We start from the raw sequence: 22,206 nt of genomic DNA, 5'->3' as shown, positions 1-22,206 counted from the left end.
GGAATACTGTTTAAAGCGGTGTTAAACCCAACTCACTCACTCACTCACTTATTATAGAAACAGAGGGACAGGGACATGAGCAACCATTTAGTGATTGGCTATTAAGGACACTATATATTGACTTATTATAGAAACAAATGATATGTTAACAACAGTGATCGTCAAGAGGCGATGTCAACATCAACGCTAGAAGCCTCACAGATCTAGAAGCCTCATTTACAATAATAAAAAAAAGCATTTTAACAACAATGACAGAAGAAATGTTAACAACAGTAATAGGAGAAAGGGTGTTAAACACAATGATAGAAGGGAGGCGATATTAACAACAGTGAGAGACTTGACCAACAATTTCATTGAGAATCGTCTTTGGATTGGTAATTTTCAAACTTTGATGTCATAGAAGTGTTACAATAATATTGACTCCAGGAAGCAATAATCTTTGGTTTGATTTTTCCCCCTCAAAGAATTTGACTGTCATGTCAGTGAACCCATGTGTTACTTGATCCTTAATGTAAGCCAAATGAATACAATGTTTTACAATTTAATTGAGATATTTTCCAAAAGACACTACGAAATATTTTGAAGTTGGTCGATCCCAAAAGGCGAGGAGACTATTTGACCTCAGTGAAAGGGTAAGAAATCAGACAAGCGTTTCAGAAACACTCAATAATTTGTTGTGTTGATGAATAAGTTTATATACCCGAATATTTGTTTATGGTTCATGTCACATGTAATCAGAGTGGATCTATTTTACACTAAGTAGGTGAAATGGGATTTAACGGCGCCTATATATATGTATATATATATATATATGTGTGTGTGTGTGTGTGTGTGTGTGTGTGTGTGGGTGGGTGTGTGTGTGTGTGTGTGTGTGTGTGCGCGTGGTACTATGCCGCAGTTTAACATGAATACCCCATAGTATACTGACTTGGAGCCGAACAGTCCTTGTTTTAACCCCTTATATTGCCTAGCGCCAGGCAGGATAACAACGAGTACCATCTGTTTACGTCTTTTGGTACGACGCAGCCGGGGATCGGACCCCTGATCTTCTGTTCTCCGGGCGGACGCTCCACCACTAGACTAGTGCAGCGTCAAAGAGGTCTCATAAAATGAATTGTCACAATAAAATGGATAGCTTGGAAAATATTTTACAGCAGCTTTAATTTAAGCTGGTGCTGGCTCTAATTCGTGAGTATGTTTAGTATATGTTGTTTAAACATTTTACTTATTTCTATGGACATTGACGTGAATATCCCGATTACAGGACGTAAAGTTGTTAATAAACTTAAACGGACGTCGTGTAATCGGGATATTCACGTCCATGTCCATAGAAATGTGTGTGTGTGAATTCACTGTCCATTCAAATATATTTTCTTTGAACTACTAATAGGTTCAGTAGTCGAGATGTATTATTGACAGGGTTAGCAGGCATGCATAACATTTATCCTATACGGTATCAAGTATGGTATTTACGTATGAACTACTACTTGTATGTGTGGAGATGCGTAGGGGCGTCTCAAAAAGATGCGAACCGGCTGAACCTACATCAAGAGGTCAAAGAATGAAGTATATCTCAATAGGCACATACCACTCTGGTATTTGAACAGTGTTATTCTGGCGCTACGCTTCATGTCCCGGAGTATCCTGAGTTGTAGAGCAAACAGACATTGTTTACTATTCCAACTCGAAAATCGGAGGTAACCAGATTACCATCCTATTTTCAGGTCGGCTTGAATACACGAAGTAGTGCTTACACATGATCAAGTTAAGCATGGCTAAAGCAAACAGAGTTCCTGAATTATTCATTAATATTTTCAATAGAAAATATATAAAGGTTGAGGCGTCACATAACTTGACAGAGTGGTGTTCGGTACAGTTGGCCGAACAAAATAAGAACAGTTTCTGAAGAGTGTAGATTCTGAAGAGTGTAGAAGAACAGATGTGATGTTGTGGCATATAATTATATTTCTCATTTAAGCTATCATAATATTACCTAGTACAAATACTGTCATGAAATTAAATTCGTTAATTAAATATGTTAAAGCTGGTGAAACAATTACGTTAGTCTTTGTAAACGTACGACCACGAGGTCAATAAAGATCGTGATGTACTGAGGACTACTCGTACAGTATATACATCCTTCAACAACAGGTTATTATAGTAAGCAAATGATTTCAATATGCATGTGTAAAATAATAGCCCTTATGCTACAAGGAGTGGTTGAGTGAGAATCATCTACGAAGGTCTTCATTGATAATTCATCACTACCCACTCCGTTTTTGTAGTCTTCACTGAAGAAGTACACGTCTACAACACGTTTATCTCCCGACTGTGAGATACGTTTCATTCACACTTTGCTGCAGGGCGACTGCTGAATCCGATACTACCGTTCTAGCATGGAACATCCCCTTTTTGCCAGCAGTGGGGATGGTGAATAGAACAAACAGGACCCTTAAAATAAGCCAGATTTCATTTATGGTCACCAAGGCAAGATCGCGATATAGTGACAGAAACATTGTCTGAAGACTAACAGTTTATAAAGGTTTATAGATCATAAGACTCATTAACGATATATTCGAGAACTGTTAGAACTCTTGGCTATATTATCAGTTAGTGGAATAAGCTCTTCATTCTTGTCCCTGTTCAGCAAATAGTCAGACGCATGCATGAAGTAGGTTCTTCTCATATTTTTGAAAAAGCGCCAATCATTGACACACAATCCTTCCAGCATGTGATGATTTCCACCACGAACATAGTTTTAAGAAGCCAATTTGCTGGTATGAACGAAGGTTAATAATTACTTGTGTCGTCATGCAGACAATGCCGTTCGTACTATGGTCAGTTGAGTCAATCTTCTATCCATTATGGTGTCTTATCCCAAAACCTAAGGACAAAAGTTTTGCCTAAGAATGGGGGAGCAAAATAGCTTCGTGGTTATTTTAATGTTAGCATTTGAGCATATTAGAAATAATGTTCATGTTTACATTGTATGGTGAAACTGTATCAGCATACTTGTGCATATGAAAACGTGACTTCGTAATTATGTGTGTGATCGACAAGTTCCGTTGATAAAGAATGTAATGAAGGATTGTTCGTGATATGTTTTATTATAATGCTCTTTGAAACCTCTGATTACAATGGAAGATATGCTTTATTTTATCGATGTCATTCAGAGAATTTTCATTATTTTCAGTGTGAGTCATTGTCATAATCCATCTTCTCTCGAAATGATTGAAGAGCATCACATGTTATTGTACATCAGTATAGTTGACATCAGCATCGGTGTTATTCCAACAACCGCCATTGACAGGTTGGCTGTGTAGGTAGTTCCCCTGTTAGTTGCTGAAAAGCAAGATCTCTAGAATGACGTGCTTGAATGTACACTTATTGATGTCGGTAATATATACATAACATCTATGCATGTCGCAAAAGAAATCAGACATTTAAGAAATCTGCATTCAGATTGGCCCGCCAGCAGTACCGAATCAACGTATTACCTTGCAAGAAAACATATGTAAGCACTTCTTTCTTTTGTGGGCATTTAATAGTATACTTATGTTACCAGAGTACTGTGATAATAGCGGTGTGTATTTTAAGACTAATCCTTGCAAGAGTGGCTTTATTTTATTTGTTGAGTTTGATTACATTTTAAATAAAAATTAAAAAAGTATATTTCAAATCGCAGATGAAAACCAACAGTGATTCCTGTTTCAACCATTTACTCTAATGAAAATATAAGACTTAATGGATTTCACATCACTCAATTATTTCCTCTATTACCAAACAATATGCGTTTATTTCATGGAAGAGATGAGTTAAACCAACTCTTTGACAAGCAAACAATTCGAAACCTGTTAATTTCTCCTTAAATTCGAATACAACTTACAAGTTTCAGTGTATTTCTAATATGATTGTCACCTAGTATTAATAGTATACCTGGTTATTATGTTTAGAAACTTACGCGTTCCACATCGGGACTGGCTATCGTAGGCAGGGCAGGCTGTAAAGACATATCGAAAACAATACCGTCAGAACATATGGAAGTAAATGCTATTCAGATATACTAATATACTTATTATATCTATCTTTCAAAGAGAGAGGTTATTGCCTCCATGTTCTTACAGTGGGAAATTAAGGGACATCGTAATCAGTAAAAGTAATGATAAACACGCCATTTTGGGCACACACATCTTGAAAATCTCCATTTTTGACTTATGAAATTGAAATCAATGACTTTCCATACATATATACAATGCCCTGAAACATAGTTTATTAGTCCGTGGGATAAACAGAGTTGTGTGCGTTGGGAAAGAAGCAGACACCCTGCTGTCATACACGGAGTACACGACTGTACCTACGCCTGCACATAGCAAGGTCACAGGTTTAACTAGTGATATGCTGAGAGAAGTCGTTCTTGGTTAGATGGTATGATGGTACGTCGACAGTGACAACTGCATGTTCTTTCTGATAGCCATCAAAGAATGTCGTGGACAGACATAACAACATGTGTGAGTGAGTGAGTTGTGTTTAACGCCGCTTTTAACACTATTCCAGTTATATCGCGGCGTGTCAGCTTAATGTGGGAGGAAAGCTCGGAGTGATGCATGTCTCAGACGTTTACCAATTCTGTGAAACCCACGAGCACGGGTATGGTGCTGACAAACCTAGAAACGTAATCGGGGCGAACCGGGATTCAAACCCATAATCATAGGTTTCTAGCGTGCCCTAGGGACGCAACTCCGCACAGCAAATTGCGGCGCCTTAGACGCCTGGGGCACCCGTGCCCCCCACAACATCATGCACACACAGACGTGTGAAGGAATGAGCTGTATGTTCAGTATGTTGTTAAAGTATAACATGGGTAGATAGGCCGTCATGTGAAGATCAGGGCAATGCTCATAAATATTACCATTAGTCTGTGGCGTCAGTAGGAAGGCTGCAGGGTTCACACACAGGTTCTGGAGGACGGTGTTGGCCCGGTACTGGAAATGTGGAGCCAGAGTAGGACGACGGCTCCATACGCTGGATCTGGCAACTGAACATTCCCCATTGGAGCTCACATTGAGGCATCCATACACGACGGCGTAGTTGTCGTAGTCGGTGTCAGCGATCCAGTGTGGATACTGTTCTGTTATGAAGTCAAAATAATACATTCAGATACACTAGCATCATTAACATAATCCTCTACGGAAGTTTGTTCTTTATGAACGTGCGCCATGATATTTTTCATATTTGATACTACGTGTGTTTATTAGTATTACCCATACCTGGACCATCGACAGCTCGAAATGTAAGTTTTCCAGCCGTTTCTGATGTCTGGAGGACTTTTTCTTTGTAGAAGCAACTGTTCCTTCTCCTGAAAACAGGGGACAGTCAAACACTGATGTGCGAACTTGACAGGACGTTCGTTAGTACTTCGAGTTGTCTGAGGTTCAACGCAAACGAAAATGATAAATAAAGAAGAAATACGCTTGCGGCAAGCTTTTTCTTTGAGCAAGCGTAAGTTCCACACATCAAAGTTCTACACAGCGGTGTTTGACGGTATTTGAATACATCCGATGGTCGCCGGTGAACACAAGTGGCGACACCACAAGCTCATCAGATTAAAATATTTACATATGTACATATACATGATAGAAGAACGCGTGTGCATAACAGTTTTCATACCGAATGACATTTCTTTTTGGTGATAAACTATACCTATAACGCGATCACGTTGCTGTTTCTGACACTGCATCAAAAGAAGATTTGTTTTATTTCTTTATAGATATAATTAAGTATGAATGATTTAGTTCTAGAAGTACGACACTTTGGATATCATCAATAATACATTGATCCTGAAACTCTGAGGTTTCCAGGGTACGAGAAGCCCGTGCAAACAAGGTTTATCTGTACACTTGTATGCAGAAGATGGTGGACTGACCTTCCTCTGATGAACACAGAGAGCTCCCCATCAACTCGCACTAGGTACTCATGCTGGTAGTCATGGATGCGATCTGATGATGGGACGGATGTCTGCGACAGTCGTTTAATTTCATACCAGATCCCCCGATACTGTGGAACAATAAGCTTTGAATAAAACAAAGTTAAAAGCCAAAATTATTGTTGGCATGGGTTGTAAGTGTTATGATCGCAACGAATCATAATATTTTAACTTACCCTCCTTTCATCGAAATCTTTTTGCATTTGTAGCTCAGAAATGTCACACGACTGTCCGAGTATCGTCTTGTACTGTGCAGCTAAATCACATTCTATAAGCATACAAAGGAACAGAGTGAGTGAGTGAGTCAGTGAGTGAGGTTTACACTCACGACGGGGGACACCAAAATGGTCTTCACACACTCTATGACTGAATTTTATAGAATCACCAAATACTGAAGCACTGAAGGTCAATTTTCACCAAAGCGTTAGTAAATGTTAATTTATTTTTTGCGACAACATATATGTTTGTATATTTGTTTGTGATATTTGTGTACCCTTATCTTGCTCTGTGTCCAAAAATGATGAGGCAGGTAGGCAGGTTGTGTTTTGGAATGAAGGAGCTCTCTCCATTATGATCTGTGGAAAGGTAGGGGTTCGACTCCATATCCAGGCCTTAGCTTTATTACATGTTCCATTACTGAAGACGCTTTTACAGCCGTAGACGAAGGCGTATTGAGTATAGTCAGTCTCCATCACCCAGTAGGGACTTTGATCACCTGAAATCAAATAAAACTTCTTGGTAAAGCTCTGTGAACTTGACTCACTGCTGTGATCATGACATGGGTTCGTGTATAGTTGCGAAATCTTTCAGTGACTGGTGTGCCTGGTCAATGCTATATTATATCACCGATGTGGCTTCAAAATTGCTGACTGCAGAGTTAAATGATATTCAATCGCTGAAATACAGCACTACGTTATCACTGAGCTTACCAAACTATATACAACGCTTACTAAGTTACGAATGGAACGTCTGAATATGGTGTATATGTTAGAGCTTTTGGTACCTACTTGAGTAGATGAATTTTCCTGCACTTTTAGTAGGAATCAGAGTGGAGTGCCCCAAAAAGCATTTACCATCTAAACTTCTCGGATCTCTACAAAAACAAAACAATAGATACCACATACATTCATGTATTAATATACTAAATAATAAAGACAAGAACGTTTAAACTTGACCATATCAAAGGAATCGACTTTTAGAACAGACAGTGAGAACACACAACTGAGATGACAATTTCACGTCTATATCTTGCATGCATACTTACATGAACATGTTATAGTGATACGTGTACGGGTGTACCCAAGGCAATGACACATACATTTACATAAAAAGTATGACTTCATCTAAAGTTTTAAATATTAAGAATGATAATTAGTCCTGACAAATACAGTATATGAAGTCTTTTAAAAAACAGTACTTTCATTCAGGATTCAAGCTAAATGTAGAGTGTAGAGTGCGCTAGTCATGTGTGTACGTACCTACCAATCGCGTAGCTGGTGACATTCCCACTAGCTGTCTGTATGTAGTTATGGCTGTAGTCTCTGAACCTCTTTTCTGGGGGATAATACACTCGTGTGTACCACTGGTATTCATACCATTTACCAACATACTGAAAACGTCATGGAAGTAACAATACATTATACGCCTTCAAAACAGGTTTAAGGTAACATTTGTTGCAACTATAACATTTGTTGCAATATAATCTCCATTCACCTCAATACACTTATTCCATTTGTCCTTCAAGATTTTAATACCACTTTTATAGAAATACGCAGATTGGCCCCCTAACCACGCCTCTGTGGCAGCCTTTATGTCATCGTCACCCTGGAAGCGTCTTCCACGTAGGGCAGATTTCATTTGCCTGAACGGGAAATAGTCACTGGGGGCTAAGTCTGGGCTGTAGGGTGGGTGATTTAACTGTTCGAATCCACATTCACATATGACGGCCTGTGCAATTTTCGACTTGTGAACCGGAGCGTTGTCATGCAAAAGTAGAATACCACGTGTTAACATCCCACGGTGTTTCCGGCGAATAGATTTTCGCAATTCTTTCATTACATTTGCATAATACTGTCAATTGATTGTAGTTTTTGGTGGCATGTAATCAATCAGTAATATGCCTCTTGCATCCCAAAATATGCTAGCCAGCCCATGGTTGAGAGCGATACTTCCTCGGAGGCGGAGAATTTGGGTGTTTCCATTGCATGCATTCCAATTTAGGTTCTGGGTCCCAGTGGTGGATCCATGTTTCATCACCTGTCCCTAGACGAGAAAGAAATCCAGCTTCATCAGCAGTATAGAGATCCAGGAGGTCTCGACAACTTTCAGTTCTCTAATGGCGATCTTGAGCTCTGAGGTTTCTAGGTACCTATCTTGCAGATACCTTGGACGTATCACGATTCTCATGAATAATGGTTCCAACAGTTCCATCTGATATTTGGAATTCCCTAGAAAGCTCAGATACTTTTACTCGTCGCTCAGACAAAATTCTTCTTTCTATAGCAGCAATGGTTCCCGGTTGGGTGGCATCAGAAGGCCTGCCTGACCTTGTGTCATCGTCTGTGGACTCCCTACCCCTTTAAACTGTAGAGACCAACGGCAAACTGTGGAATAGTCAGGAGCATCCTTACCCATCACTTTACACATGCGAGCATGGATTTCTTTTGCTTTGCTACCCTCCTTGGTAAGGAACATTATTACAGGGCGTTGATCATGTTTGAGAGAATACATGATTGTGACCACCCTTAGGTGAATGAAGCCATCACATCTAACTTATTGTTGTGTCTGGAACTTCTTATGACACGTGTCAACCTGATGTTACGACTAGTGTCACACCTGCCACAAGTTGACATTGTTTATGTAAACACAAGTGCCCAAGTTGCAAAACTTATTGAACACCCCTCGTACATTCCCCCATCACGTAAGTTAAATCAGCACTACCCTTTGCTTGAATCTTTCGCGAAACCTACCATTGTCTGTCATTGAAGCAATGGCTGGAGCCGATGGCATCAAGCCAATAGAATGGATATTTCTTCAGAAGACATTTGGTACAAGAGACAATCCTCCAACGGTAAAAATTAAAAAAAGACACTTTATTTTAAGATACCTGGAAAAATATATAAACATACATATTTACTTCAGGTTTATAAAACTAAACTACTTCGAGTGATATGCTGGATATGATTGAAATGCTCGGTTCTTGTTTCAGAGCAACAAATCGTATGTCTTGAAACCATGGCTGGAATATTATTCCCATAACGCTACTATTTCGGCCACAAAGTCATTACTTATGGTAGGAAAGCTTCTTTCAGTACGGCTTTGGAAATATTAGAATAAGTATTTTGTAAATGTTTGCGTATTTACCCTGATTTACCTAAATTGGAAGCACATCTGAATGACAGATATACCGCTTGCTATCAATATACTAGTTTACTAAAGCAGCTGATTGCGGATTATGTCGCACTTGCGAAATCAACTTGCGCCGGTCGAGTCCACTTATGTTTTGGGGTACAAACCACTCATGTATCTGAGTCTGTCCATTATGTGACACATTTGTGGTATCTAAGCTAGATAAAACACTCTTCCTCGGTTGTACTTGGTATTGTAAACCCTCGAGAAAAGAGCATCGAGAGCAAGTCCCGCCATCTGTTTTACTTGCCCTGGCCTCTCTTCCCTCGGTTTTACCATCAAAGGCATAAACCTGTTTGTACTTGTACTTCTTTTATCAACGTACAGCCCGATATATTTACAGGAGATGAATGAACGTGGTGTATACAAGAAGAAGCGGATACCACACACAGTCATGCTGCCACGCTCAAATCATTATCACATCCTTCAGTAGTGATGTGTAAGATGCCTTTTTTATGTCTCAGCGTTCCATTCAGTTCAAAACGTGTATGTTTTTACACTCAAATATGGCAGCACATGTGCGTCAAGCCGTTTACATGATTTACACGATATTGAGTGAAAGAAAACGGTTTTTAGAAACACAGTTGATCTACTGAAAATATAGACCTAAACCATATTGAAATTCGAGTTTAGAATGAATGAATGAATGAATGAATGAATGAATGAATGAATGAGAAGATCCCACACAGGCCAAAATATTATTTATAATACATTATTTGTATTACTTGATTGAAAACACTTTACAGTGTATAATTTGCGAACAGTAGGGTGTATGCGTCTAGCAGTGTATTCCCAAGTCTCATAATCAGTTTAGTAAGTTAGAGAAGTCATGAACAACTACATCGATAAACGATGAAAGCATATCATCGTTGTGTATCAGATATGAAAAGAAATGATTGCTGTCAGACATAAAAACATCACAGTGCAAACTAATATTGCAATCATAGCCATAGCAATGTCGATTACAATGATTCTTTTGCTCTTCATCTGATTTTAAAACAAAGTTGCAGTGGTTGTCTTAAGTAGGGATAGAGATGCACTATATTGTAAAGAACACGCAATTGTAAGCGTGAATGGATTTTATGGTCGCATGGTCTATACTCTGTGCTTGTCTCTCTCTCCAAATGATTTGTTCATTCTGACTGACATCTGATTATATTAGCTTGCCCAGTTTTCTGGAATGAACCACTATCAGTATAATCTGTGACATAATTGTCTAAGTGAAACTAATGTTATGACCCCCCCCCCCCCCCCCCCCCCCCCCCCCCACACACACACACACACCCCATAGGCACCAATCGTGGCCCCTTTCTTGTGAATCGGTTTCGTTCGGCACATACATCAGAATTTCTGCTCGGATTGGCAAAAGTCCAAAACGTCCAAGAAGTTTAACTTAAGCTTCAGGTAATTATCGATGATCTGAAATCGTTCCCAACCATCAAATTGGCAATTCCCTTCCACTGATTTACCCACCTGAACTAGAAATATAGGAGACCACAGAGACAGTCTCGACAGTGTCATATTGCGATCTATGCTTCAAGAATCACAAAACTCTCTCCGCTAGACTGCATGACCGGAGCTGACACCAGCTTTCCAATAGCCAACTTTCCCTTTTGGTCGAGCAATATTTCTATAGCCCAAGCCCTTGGTCGACATTTCAAAGCGTTTGAGTGAGTGAGTGAGTTGGGTTTAACGCCGCTTTTAACACTATTCCAGTTATAGCATGGCGTGTCAACGTAATGTGGGAGGAAAGCCCGAAGTGATGCAGGTCTCAGACGTTTACCACTTCGGTGAAACCCACGAGCACGGATATGGTGCTGACAAACCTAGAAACATAATCGGGGCGAACCGGGATTCGAACCCACAATCATAGGTTTCTGGCATGCCCAATGGACGCAACTCTGCGTCGCGAATTGTGGCGCCCTATACAACTGGGCCACCCGTGCCCCTCTCAAAATGTTTGAGCTACAATCAAGCATGCTCTTTCTACAAAAAGAGCGCCATTCAACTCTTGCTCAGAAGTTGTTTGATCAAGGTTACTCCACCACTAAAGCTTTCAAATTCGTTTTATGGAAGACATGTGGAGGACACATCCAAATTTAACACATCAGTGACAAGAATGAATTCCCTTGCAATTCCATAGTTTCACTTGTATTTTCCATAATTAAGTTCCAGTGTTGTTGTTTTTCAGAACAGAGGGAGAGACTGTACTAACAATAATACAAATATTACAATGGAATATACGTGCTTTATAAATACATGACCTTTTTAGTCAAACAGGAGAAAGACATGCCGAAATATTGTAGTTTAAGCCCATTCTGTCATGTTGAAAAAAACAAGTTTTAATCTGTTGACTCTGCTTCTTTCTGCCTCTTTCATATGTGCTTCAACTCCAAAACGTAGGTTTTGTATCGTCAAGTGGAGACTGACACAGATTTGTCTTCAACCCAAAGTACACAGACATTCAGAATGCTCCGTATGTGTAAAATACATTCAAAATGCTACTTACCCTATCCAAATCCAAATCCTTCTGAACGGACATATTATCCACAATGCAGTCATTGGCATTTGTATATTGGTTATCAAACAAGTGAACAGCCAAAATAAAACATAATGCCGACAAGATCATTTTGAGTGACGGCTGTACAAGCCCTTGGAACTGGTCTGTCTTGATGTGCCAGGCTGTCGGTATATATGGGTTAGGGTGGCTTATTTATCTAAAGGGGTAGGTCACTGGGTCGTATATTTCTCGGGACACTTGAATGCGCACCACCATAGCTGGACTACTAGAAACCACATACAAATTGGCAGTCAACTATACGCGTCGGCACAACAGAACGATCTTATAATTCTAAACGACAAATCCAGTACCAGATACAGCCCTAAGAAAAATCAAACCTTCCTCACTGCAAAAGAACAGACAATAACTACCCCCAATCTGGCAAGTAAAACTACATGGGAATTATTTGACGACTCATTGTGAAGCGACCACTTCCCAATCTCAATAAATATCCAACTTGGTACAAATTATTTACACGAACAAGTTTCCCGAGATCCACTACATAAAAAGCAGACTGTAAAAAATACAAAGTTTTTATTGACCAAATTGACCGTTCACAAATATAAATTCAGTCACTGAAGTCTTTTCTAGAAATTTAAATCGATCATATAGTTGTGATATTGCGGCGTTAGACAAACCAATCAAAATCTAAACAATTAACAAAAGAAATTATCACTATTGCAACCATGAGTATCCAAGAAAGTAATGCCAACCCCAAAAGGAAATGAAGTTCCCTGTTAGACCCCAGATCTCAAAGAGGCAAGAAGACAAAGAAAACTAGCATTTAGACGAGCAAAAACCGACCCACATGACATGCAAAACAACTGCGACATAGTACACATATGCTCATAAAAACACACACCAGAAAAGAGCGCGGGGAAAAATCTCCAGTACCTTAAACACGACAAAACAAAATTCAAAGGCCACGTGGAGCAAACTAAAGGCAGTAAACGGTACCACCAAATCATTACACATCCACAAAATAGACACTCTAACAGATAACAAATTATAAGCACAAACACTATCTCAACACTATCAAACACATAAGTAGCAACACAAATCACCCTCTACCCCGGCCCCCTTCACTACTCACTACACCCGATTCACATATATGTGTTACATTTATAGAGCACCTGGTTTTCAACCATGTGCTTCAACCATGTGCTAGCCCACTTACCCATCTAAATCATAGTCTTTTTATTTTAGCTTAACTTATATTATATTATTCTGCATGAACCCTTTATGGAGGGATGACTCCTCTTTCCAGCTGATACCCATGAATAAATATCATCATGATGCAAGAACTGCCTCATGTTATAACTAGCAGCCCAGTGGCTGGACACAACATACCATCCCGGGCCACAAAATGGCGCCGAACGTGGGGCTGCTAGTTTCATCAACATCATCACTTACACAGTGAGAAGAGGCAGTTCATCATTCATCAGATGACAATCACGAGTTCATGCAGTTTCCAAGGACATCTTGTACACTGTGTAGCTGGTAATTCTTTGACTTTGATTACAAATTTATTTTTCAAATTATCTAACATTTAACCTGAACAGTTCATTTTCAAAATCCAAAGTCTATTCTTTACTTGATATACTTTCAGTCAATACTTTTGATATTTGCACTGATTCCCTTCTTACTTTAACCGTGTCACGTACTTCTTTTTCCATGCTTTTCCTGCCGTCCTTCCTTGAGTGTGGACATAGCTCTCTTTAACAAACAACTAAAATGTTTACCATAAGTATTTTGTGTTGTCTTGTGTTGATTATATTGCTTGACTGTGTGGACTTTGCAATCACAAGGGATTCACGTTATCAAAGCGTAAATCTGAAAGATCTCTTCTTTTCCCGTGTCAGTGGGCATCATATTATCAGCTTGAAAGAAATTGGTCAGCATAATAAATTTTAGATATGTATGTGAATAATTAAATGCTTGTTTTTAAATTCGGTGTGATGCTATTATCAACTGACATTATTGAAGGCATCGCCAGGGGGTTAAAGTAATCCTATCATAATCGATGTAACTATCATCAACCAGTGTTTTTAAGCCAACTCATTGCTGAGTGATTTTTTTTAGTATTGGCTAGTATTGAGCACAACCACCAGTAGCTAAAGTGATGACGTAAATCCTGCTGGGGTATCATGCAGGAAGCAGAGGTACTGTAAGTTCCCATGACATGTTACGGGTGGCCTATAGCCCGTGTTTTAAAACTGTATACATGATATTGTTATGCTCAAATATTTTTCATGAATTGTTTTCAAATACAGTATGCTCAAATATGTTTCATGAATTGTTTTGAAATATAACTTTGCATAAATAACTAAATTGTGAATATTTTAACTTGGTCTCGTCGCTATATGGCTAAATAATGCCGATGCGACGTTAACTTTTTACTCACTCACTCACTCACCATTATAGGGCTTCATCGCTATCATCAGTCATAGCAGATTTTCTGTTTGCAAAATATGAATTATACCATCAGTGACTTCTACTGATGTCTCGTATCCTCGGTATCTCCCTCAATTGCATAAATTATTTATTATCTCAAGTAACAGTATATCTGTGATGTTAGATATTTGTATAGTTTCCCCTCATATGTAAGTTACATATGTGACAGTGGAGTTCAGACAGTACCCACTGTTACATTTACTTACTGTATGTACAACTCAGTTGTTGCTGCATCTTGACTTATTTCTAATAGTTGTCTGGTCTGTAGTAGTCGCAGTTACTACGTGTTTCTGGGAAGACTTTGTAGTTGTTGCCAGGTTAGTCTAACCCCGTAGCATGGGTGATTGGACTGCCATTGGCATCATCTGGCTAGTGTTTCATTTTACCCGACCTCACTACATGCATTAGTCGTTCTTATTAGAGATTCTTTCACATTGCAGGGCCTTGGAATAAAAAGGCAAACTGTTCAGAAGAAATCGCTCAATTCTGTCTGATAGGTCTACAATTATTCAGTTTCGTAGATTACAGAAACTTTCCAGTATTTATGTTATTGAAAATGGTTCTCCTCAAGGTAGTAAGGGGCGATGGATTAGCCTAGTGGTTAAAATGTTCGCCCGTCACACCGATTGCCCGTGTTCGATTCTCGACACGGGTACAATGTATGAAGACCATTTCTGGTGTCTCTCGCATTGATAAAAACGCTGAACACGACGTAAGACTAACTCACTCAAGGTAGTTTAATTAGTCTAGTCCTCTTCAAATAATGATAAACTACCTATTTGCTGATTAACTCTAAAACTAGATGCTGGTGGTGGATCGTTTTGAATCAGTCATAATAATTAAACATCGTTCGTAAGTAGTATTTCAAGTCATCGCGTTCAAAATGCGTTAATTCTTCCAATAAAGAGTAAACACTCGATGACCAGAAACTAGAATATCAGGGTTTATTTTCATCAGAAACTAACATTGTCTTGATATATATGTGTGTCTATAATATGTTGTTAAGTGATAAGTATGTTGAAATATATCCCCAAGACAAAGAACGGTGGCTGATCAATCTTCCATGTTACTGATTTATGAGGCATTCATCTAATCTAGACTCGAATATGCTAACCTGGTTCTTATGTCTGCCTCAAAAAGTCATCTTTGAATTTAACCTGATTGAAGCAACATCTTTGCGAGTATGCACGGATGCCCAGGAAATAGGTTCAGAAATAGGTTCAGATCTCCATTTTGAATGCTCGGAAATCTACGGCTCTTTCAACTATTGATGTTGCTAATGATTGTGATGACTGTGTCATTTGTGAATGGTCCCTTTCATTCTGATTGTCCAGAAACTTGCTTCACGGCATGGAGTTGCAAAGTTCAACGGAGTTGATTCTTCTTCTCCTCCAGACACATGTGCTGTTCCTTGGCTTATTCTCAAACTTGGACTTTGTTCCGATCTTAAATCAAGTCCAGAGTCCAGATGTAATAAAAGTTGTTTCTCGGGATATTCTGTCTGAGCATTATATTTACTTCACATTTGTCTTGATGCCGCAAACAATTCGTAGAGTTTACTTGCGGCTTTACATTGTTAATTGATTCATTGAGTATATTGGATAATCATCACTATACCTACGTGAATTTCATTGTTTTTTTGTTATTACATTGATACTATATCTATTATAAAATGTGTATGTATCGCCACATTGGCCTAGACACATATGCAATCTGATTGGCCGACTGAACACATGGTAAATGTCCTTTTGTGCAAATGTCATTGTACTAATCAAACGAAATCATATGTTTATATACTCCAAATAATATATCCACTCTCATAAACGCACTACACTAAATGGACAACAAAACAGTTACTGCAAATATCAACAGCTGGCTGTCGGCGGTGTATGTAGCTCCTCCACCAGTTTCTGCAACAAATGATAGGTAAATAAACAACAGTGCTTTCTGGCAATGACAAACAAGTATAACAAGGCTCGTCTCCATGACGGATCTTACAAGAACCCGCTTATACATTTTCTGCCATCGATAGGCAGAATGTTATCGTCGCACAAATAGCGTAAAACTATCTCATATATGTTTAAAGACTAACTATATGGAAGCCTATTGGTTTATCAAGGACTCCTCAAGTTTGTCACACTGCATCATGTACATTACACTTCGTCAAATTCAGATTATAATATAATACTTTAAATACTGTGAAGAATTGCTTGTTTGAACGTCCACTTTTGAGTGAACTTTTGAGTAATCCTTTCAATCACGATGTTGCGAAACATTTCTAATTGCAGTTGTATGTGTCGCTACAAATATATGTCTCCATACAATACTGACACTATTTGACCCTCAAGTGACATTGGCATTTTACATAACCATAATATATGATAGGGTTTGACTTTAGGGCGTATCTTATCTGATCCGAAAATTGGTTTTCCTTAATTAAACCGAAGTTTTCTGAAATTTGAGCCACGTTTCATAATATGACCACAAATGACCTGATACGAATCTCGCCATAAGCTTATGTGAGATAATTAAAACACAAATAGTCACTATGAGAAAGCGAGGTTTATTTTACGCCTTGTTCATACTTAGGTACTTTGACCTTCAATAGCACCTAATGGTACGCCAGAACGATTCCTCAGGCGTATATAGTAGGCACATAAAAAAAAATCGAACATCTAGCATAAGTGCGTGATTGAGAAAACCTTTGGCGGCGATTTTGTTCGAGCAAAGACATTACAGGGGCCTGCTTAATTAATACGTTATATTTCACAATAATCCCCTCACATTCATTGAGGTTAGAAGTAGTAACACAGCTTACCTGTTCCACATGGCTGCTTGTAACATGATGCGCAGGCTGTTGGAAGAAACGACAATCATTATACACTTCGCGACGACCATGTCCATATTAAAATGGACACCTACATGATACATATGTTGCATAAGATGAAAAACAAGCCCATTAACGTTTCATTTTAAAAATATGTTTCGACTTGTGACAGGATAAATAAAGTGGTTAATGCCACTGAGAAACATTAATGGCACATTTACCGTTCTTTTGTGACGTCAGTAAGAACGCTGCAGGGTTCACACACAGATTCTGGACGATGGTGTTGGCGCGGTACTGGAAACGTGGAGCCAGAGACTCGCGGCGACTCCATACAGTGGATCTAGCAGCTGTGCAGTTTCCGCTTGTGCTCACGTTCAGACAGCCGTACATGACAGCGTAGTTGTCGTAGTCGGTATCGACGATCCAGTATGGATAGTAAGCTGGGCAAATAATATATATGAGTCTCATCAGGCCATAACTGAATAACGGACATGAATTTGTAACATATAGTTACGTGACGTCATAACATTTAGGAGAACTATGACGTCATAATACCAAGGAGACAATGGACAAATAACTTACGCCTTTACATTTAACTTTGGCGCCTATTTATGAATGAAATGTTGCACTTTTGTAAATAATTAGGAGATAAACCTACTGTGTTTTCAATGTAGAGCTAGGTTACCTGTAGATTTACCCCCGCTAAATTGAATTTGGAACCGAACGCGCAGCGTGAGGTTTCAAATGTTAAATTTAGCGCGGTTCTACCATGACTAAATAAAACGCGAACTCTTTGGTGTTAGCAAATACACTGAGTGAAGCGGCATGGGTTGTTTTCAGTGTTTTGAGTGGGTTATCGATCTGAATTACGGAATCACCGAACAAAATATGGTGCTGTATATACTCAAGCAGTTTGTTTACACCGTAATACTTCACTCGAACATATGACAGGCATTGAAAGCATATAAGCACGGCAACTTGGTAAGCTAACATGAGGTGGGCATCCCTAAAGAAAACAAAGCAAGTTTTGCAAGGCATCCGCTCTACATCGCGCGTACCATTATGACGTCATATCGCTCATTGTGACGCAAAAGATATGACGTCACAGTCGTATATAGAAAAGCGCCAAAATCTCAAGCTCTCTGTTGTCTCCAAAACGTAAATACATTCCCTTTGTTGATTTCTGTCGTGTTTTTCTGCACGAAATGTATTGCCACACATCATTTGAATATTGTAGTAACTGCATCTGTGCATTTTGTAACCTGTAATTGTAGATATAGTTATTTAAATATGCCTACCGACAATGACTGAAAATAGAGCTATTCTATGAATATTAGCTTCCGCGGTGATGCGGCCGTCAAACCAGCTGTTTCAATCAGAGGGGGTTTATTGTGATTTAATAGCCTCTGATTGACCAATCAGAATCGAGTAAAATCCAAATTTATGGTAGAATTAAGGTTCATTAACAATATTTAGCTTATAAAGCGGGTAAACTATCAAGTTGCCGCTTCCACATGTATCTAAATGTTCACTGAGTGGAATCCTGCGGTTGTGTGGCTGCTTTATTTGTGAACGGTGAAGTTTCATTCTTCTTTTTAATTTATTTCCGATATACTTTTCATTGCATCCATTACAAACAATCAAGTAAATAACATTTTAATGCAGTAGGATAATTTATATGCAGTAGGAAACTGTTAAGTTCAACAAGGCGTGTATATATATAATATATGTGTGTGTTTGTGTGTGTGTGTGTTTGTGTGAGTGTTTGTGTGTGTGTGTGTGTGTGTGTGTGTGTGTGTGTGTGTGTGTGTGTGTGTGTGTGTGTGTGTGTGTGTGTGTGTGTGTGTGTGTGTGTGTGTGTGTGTGCGTGCGTGCGTGCGCGTAGATTGTAGATTGTAAGAAACGTCTTTAATTCAGGCCTGGGTAAATAACATACACATGCTGATAAACTTGTATCTGAAATATTTTTGTGTGTTTCGTACCTGAACCTCCTTCTGTGAGGTTGAAATGTAGTTTCCCAGGAGTTTCAGATGACGTGAGCGATACTTGTCTGTAGAAACACCCCTTATCGGTCCTGGGAATGAACAATTCGAATATGTACCACAAACATTTTACAGGACCAAAGATCTCTCCTAATTTGAAACATCCTTCATTTTGATGACGCCAATACTGATTTATATTTATGGATGTTGTGACTTTTATACAATTTTGATTTAAGAGACATTTTTCATAAGCCATGATAACATAGACATAATAACAACAATTGATACCCATTTTCGACTGCACCCGAAGTATTTTTATGATTTTTTTGTAATAGTTGTAAATATTAAATAATCTGTATATTTAAACAAATTATTAACTGAGCAAAGTGGGGTATTTTGGAGCCTAAATATAACTTTATTTATTCCAAACTGCGTTGTTCTCACCTGCCTTTGATGTACCCCTTCAGCGATCCGTCTTCTTGGATGATGTACTCGTGCTGGTAATCCTGGAACAACTCAGATGCAGGGAAGAACATCTGTGCCAGCCACTGCATCTCATACCAGGTACCATTAAACTGCAAGACACAAAGGTCACAGTGTGAGTCATGGTCATCGTGATATTCAGATTACTTCCATGTAGTTATGGTACTATGTGGTGTGTGTTTCAGAGAAAGTATTGCAATGAAGCAGAACAGCGTTTGGGTATGGCATACTATTACAATGTTTGTAGGAGGCATCATTACTTTACAAATAATGACTCTTCACGAGGTCAACATGCGAACACAAGGACCCGAGGGCCCGACGCCTGAGGTGGTCTGACCGGACTGAGGCCCCAGGCATGTGACAGTTCAATACTGATCATGTGATGAGGTCAGTGTCAGTCACATGATTTCGGTGTCTACATTGAAATGTGTTGTTTCGTCTCGTGGTATGGATTAACCAAAGTAATTGCGAGATTTTAAAAAGAGGTATAACAAAAATACGTATTTGCCACTAACCAGTTTCATGTCGAAGTCCAATTGTATCGGTACATCCGAGACCTGGCAGCTTTGTTCTGGCGAAGTCCTGTACTGGGCAGGTGCACTGCATTCTATCGAGAGCAAGGGAAGGAATGATCATGTTGAGTCAAGAAGACCATGTCACATCATATTAAAAAGGGAGTAAAGGGTCTATGTTCATAAATAATTATTCTGGAATCAGAGCGAGTGTCTTATAACAGGAATTGTAACATATCAGGGTATAACATGAATTACAAATAATATTACCCCACAAACACCATGCGCAGAGTTAAAGTATTTCGTTAAGCAACTGTGTGTTTATGTTGAGACAAAGTATCCATATACATTTCTTTATGTATGTATATAAGGACGAGTATTTTGACAACATATATATAGTCAATAATATCTACGTACCAATCTGATACTTTTGTAAATATTATGAAGAACCAAACTGTACATACATTGCATTGTGCTGGCATTGTGTGTGGGCATATGATCTACATACGATTTATATACACGTAGTACTGTTTACTTACCTTCGAGTGTGTGTGTGTGTGTGAGTGTGTGTGTGTGAGTGTGTGTGTGTGTGTGTACATATAGGGCTTTATGTTAAACCCACTGACATTAACACACACACACACACACACACACACACACACACACACACACACACACACACACACACACACACACACACACACACACACGCACACATACTCACACACACGCACACATACATATTCAGTGGATTTAAGACAGAGCCGTGCATTATTATCAGTAATATTAGTGTGTATATTTGGTCGCATGAATGGTCGTTTGAAATTACTGCCGTGTGCGTTTATCGTTGTGCAACCACACGCGTATTCTACCTTTTAATTCAGGGAAAATACCAATTGTCAGTTTCCTATCACGTCATGTTATGTTGCTATACATTGTCAAACCATCGTGAGTCCAGTAAAACTAGTTACCCTTTTCTTGTTTTGTTTTCAGGAAGGTAGAGGATGGAAGGCAGGTTCTGTTGTAGAAGGACGGAGCTTTGTCCATTATAACCTGTGGAAACGTCGGTGTTCAGCTCCAGATCCATGCTTGGGCCTCATCGCAGGTTCCGTCAGCGGAGACATTGTAACAGCCATAGACGAAAGCGTATTGAGTGTAGTCTGTTTCCAACACCCAATACGGAAATTCTCGCTCTTTAAGAAAAGTGCACAAGTTCATTCCCAACAAATTCTGAAGCATTAGTATCCATGCTGAGAATCCGATGGCGGTTACAAAGTTAGTCCTTCTTGTCACAAATTCTTATTAGTAGTGGTATTATTAGTATTATTTACAAATTAAAAAAAAAAAGGCAACAAAGAAGGTTTGGGTGATCCTGGCACTGTCAGACTGGTTAGGCTCATTATCAGCTCAGGGCCCTTGCCCCCTCTACACACAGGCCAGACAGCGAATCGGACTTCTCCCAGGAAGCGCTGCCTGGTCAAACCCATCCAGAACTTTTCGGAGAATGTGAAGACTCCCCAACACTGCAGCCTTCTGCATTACCCAGATTGTCAGAAGGGCTGTTTTCCTGGTAGCAAACCCGGATGCTCTCCCAATGTCAGTCAACAGATTGGGAGGTACCATACCTAAGGCACCGAGAACAACGGGGAGTCGGACAACTTGGTACTTGGGATGCAAGCGTGACATTTCGAAAGCGAGATCCACATATTATCCATGGATTTCCTCAATTTCTCAATTCCTCAATCACATTAGTGTCAAAAGGGACAGAAAATTCAATGATATACATGATTTCGTTGGATTTATCAAAAGATCAGGTTATGATGATGATGATGTCACCTGCAGGGTGTATGGGATGTTATGAGAATAACAAACTTGTACACCCAACGACCTTTTGGTTACGAGGTATACACCTCGTAAAATCTCCAACACCCCGCGAGTGACACATATACCTCCCAATAACTTTCACTGAGACCCGCCATCAAGGATTCACCTTACAT

At 39.2% G+C, this 22,206-nt stretch overlaps 2 protein-coding genes across 2 annotated transcripts; both read right to left on the bottom strand.

Moving 5' to 3' along the window:
• Positions 1 to 3,096: 3,096 nt before the first annotated feature.
• On the bottom strand, positions 3,097 to 12,073 carry LOC124125388. The gene is made up of 10 exons (XM_046488703.2): positions 11,901 to 12,073; positions 7,462 to 7,592; positions 6,991 to 7,076; positions 6,477 to 6,698; positions 6,160 to 6,251; positions 5,924 to 6,054; positions 5,268 to 5,356; positions 4,910 to 5,128; positions 3,962 to 4,000; positions 3,097 to 3,342 (listed from the first exon to the last, which is right to left on the bottom strand). The coding sequence occupies exons 1-10, from the start codon at positions 12,018 to 12,020 to the stop codon at positions 3,242 to 3,244; spliced, it is 1,230 nt and encodes a 409-aa protein (XP_046344659.1). The 5' UTR covers positions 12,021 to 12,073; the 3' UTR covers positions 3,097 to 3,241.
• Positions 12,074 to 15,335: 3,262 nt separating this feature from the next.
• Positions 15,336 to 21,394, bottom strand: LOC124124235 (purpurin-like). Its single transcript, XM_046487367.2, has 7 exons — positions 21,181 to 21,394; positions 20,213 to 20,304; positions 19,659 to 19,789; positions 19,215 to 19,306; positions 17,454 to 17,672; positions 17,224 to 17,259; positions 15,336 to 16,315 (listed from the first exon to the last, which is right to left on the bottom strand). Exons 1-7 carry the CDS (start codon positions 21,254 to 21,256, stop codon positions 16,239 to 16,241), a joined length of 723 nt encoding a protein of 240 aa, XP_046343323.2. The 5' UTR covers positions 21,257 to 21,394; the 3' UTR covers positions 15,336 to 16,238.
• Between the last annotated feature and the right edge of the window lie 812 nt (positions 21,395 to 22,206).

The sequence above is a fragment of the Haliotis rufescens genome, unplaced genomic scaffold (assembly GCF_023055435.1).
Source record: "Haliotis rufescens isolate VD_foot unplaced genomic scaffold, xgHalRufe1.0.p SCAF_3, whole genome shotgun sequence".
NCBI lineage: Eukaryota > Metazoa > Mollusca > Gastropoda > Lepetellida > Haliotidae > Haliotis > Haliotis rufescens.
This window is presented reverse-complemented; position numbering and strand designations above follow the sequence as displayed.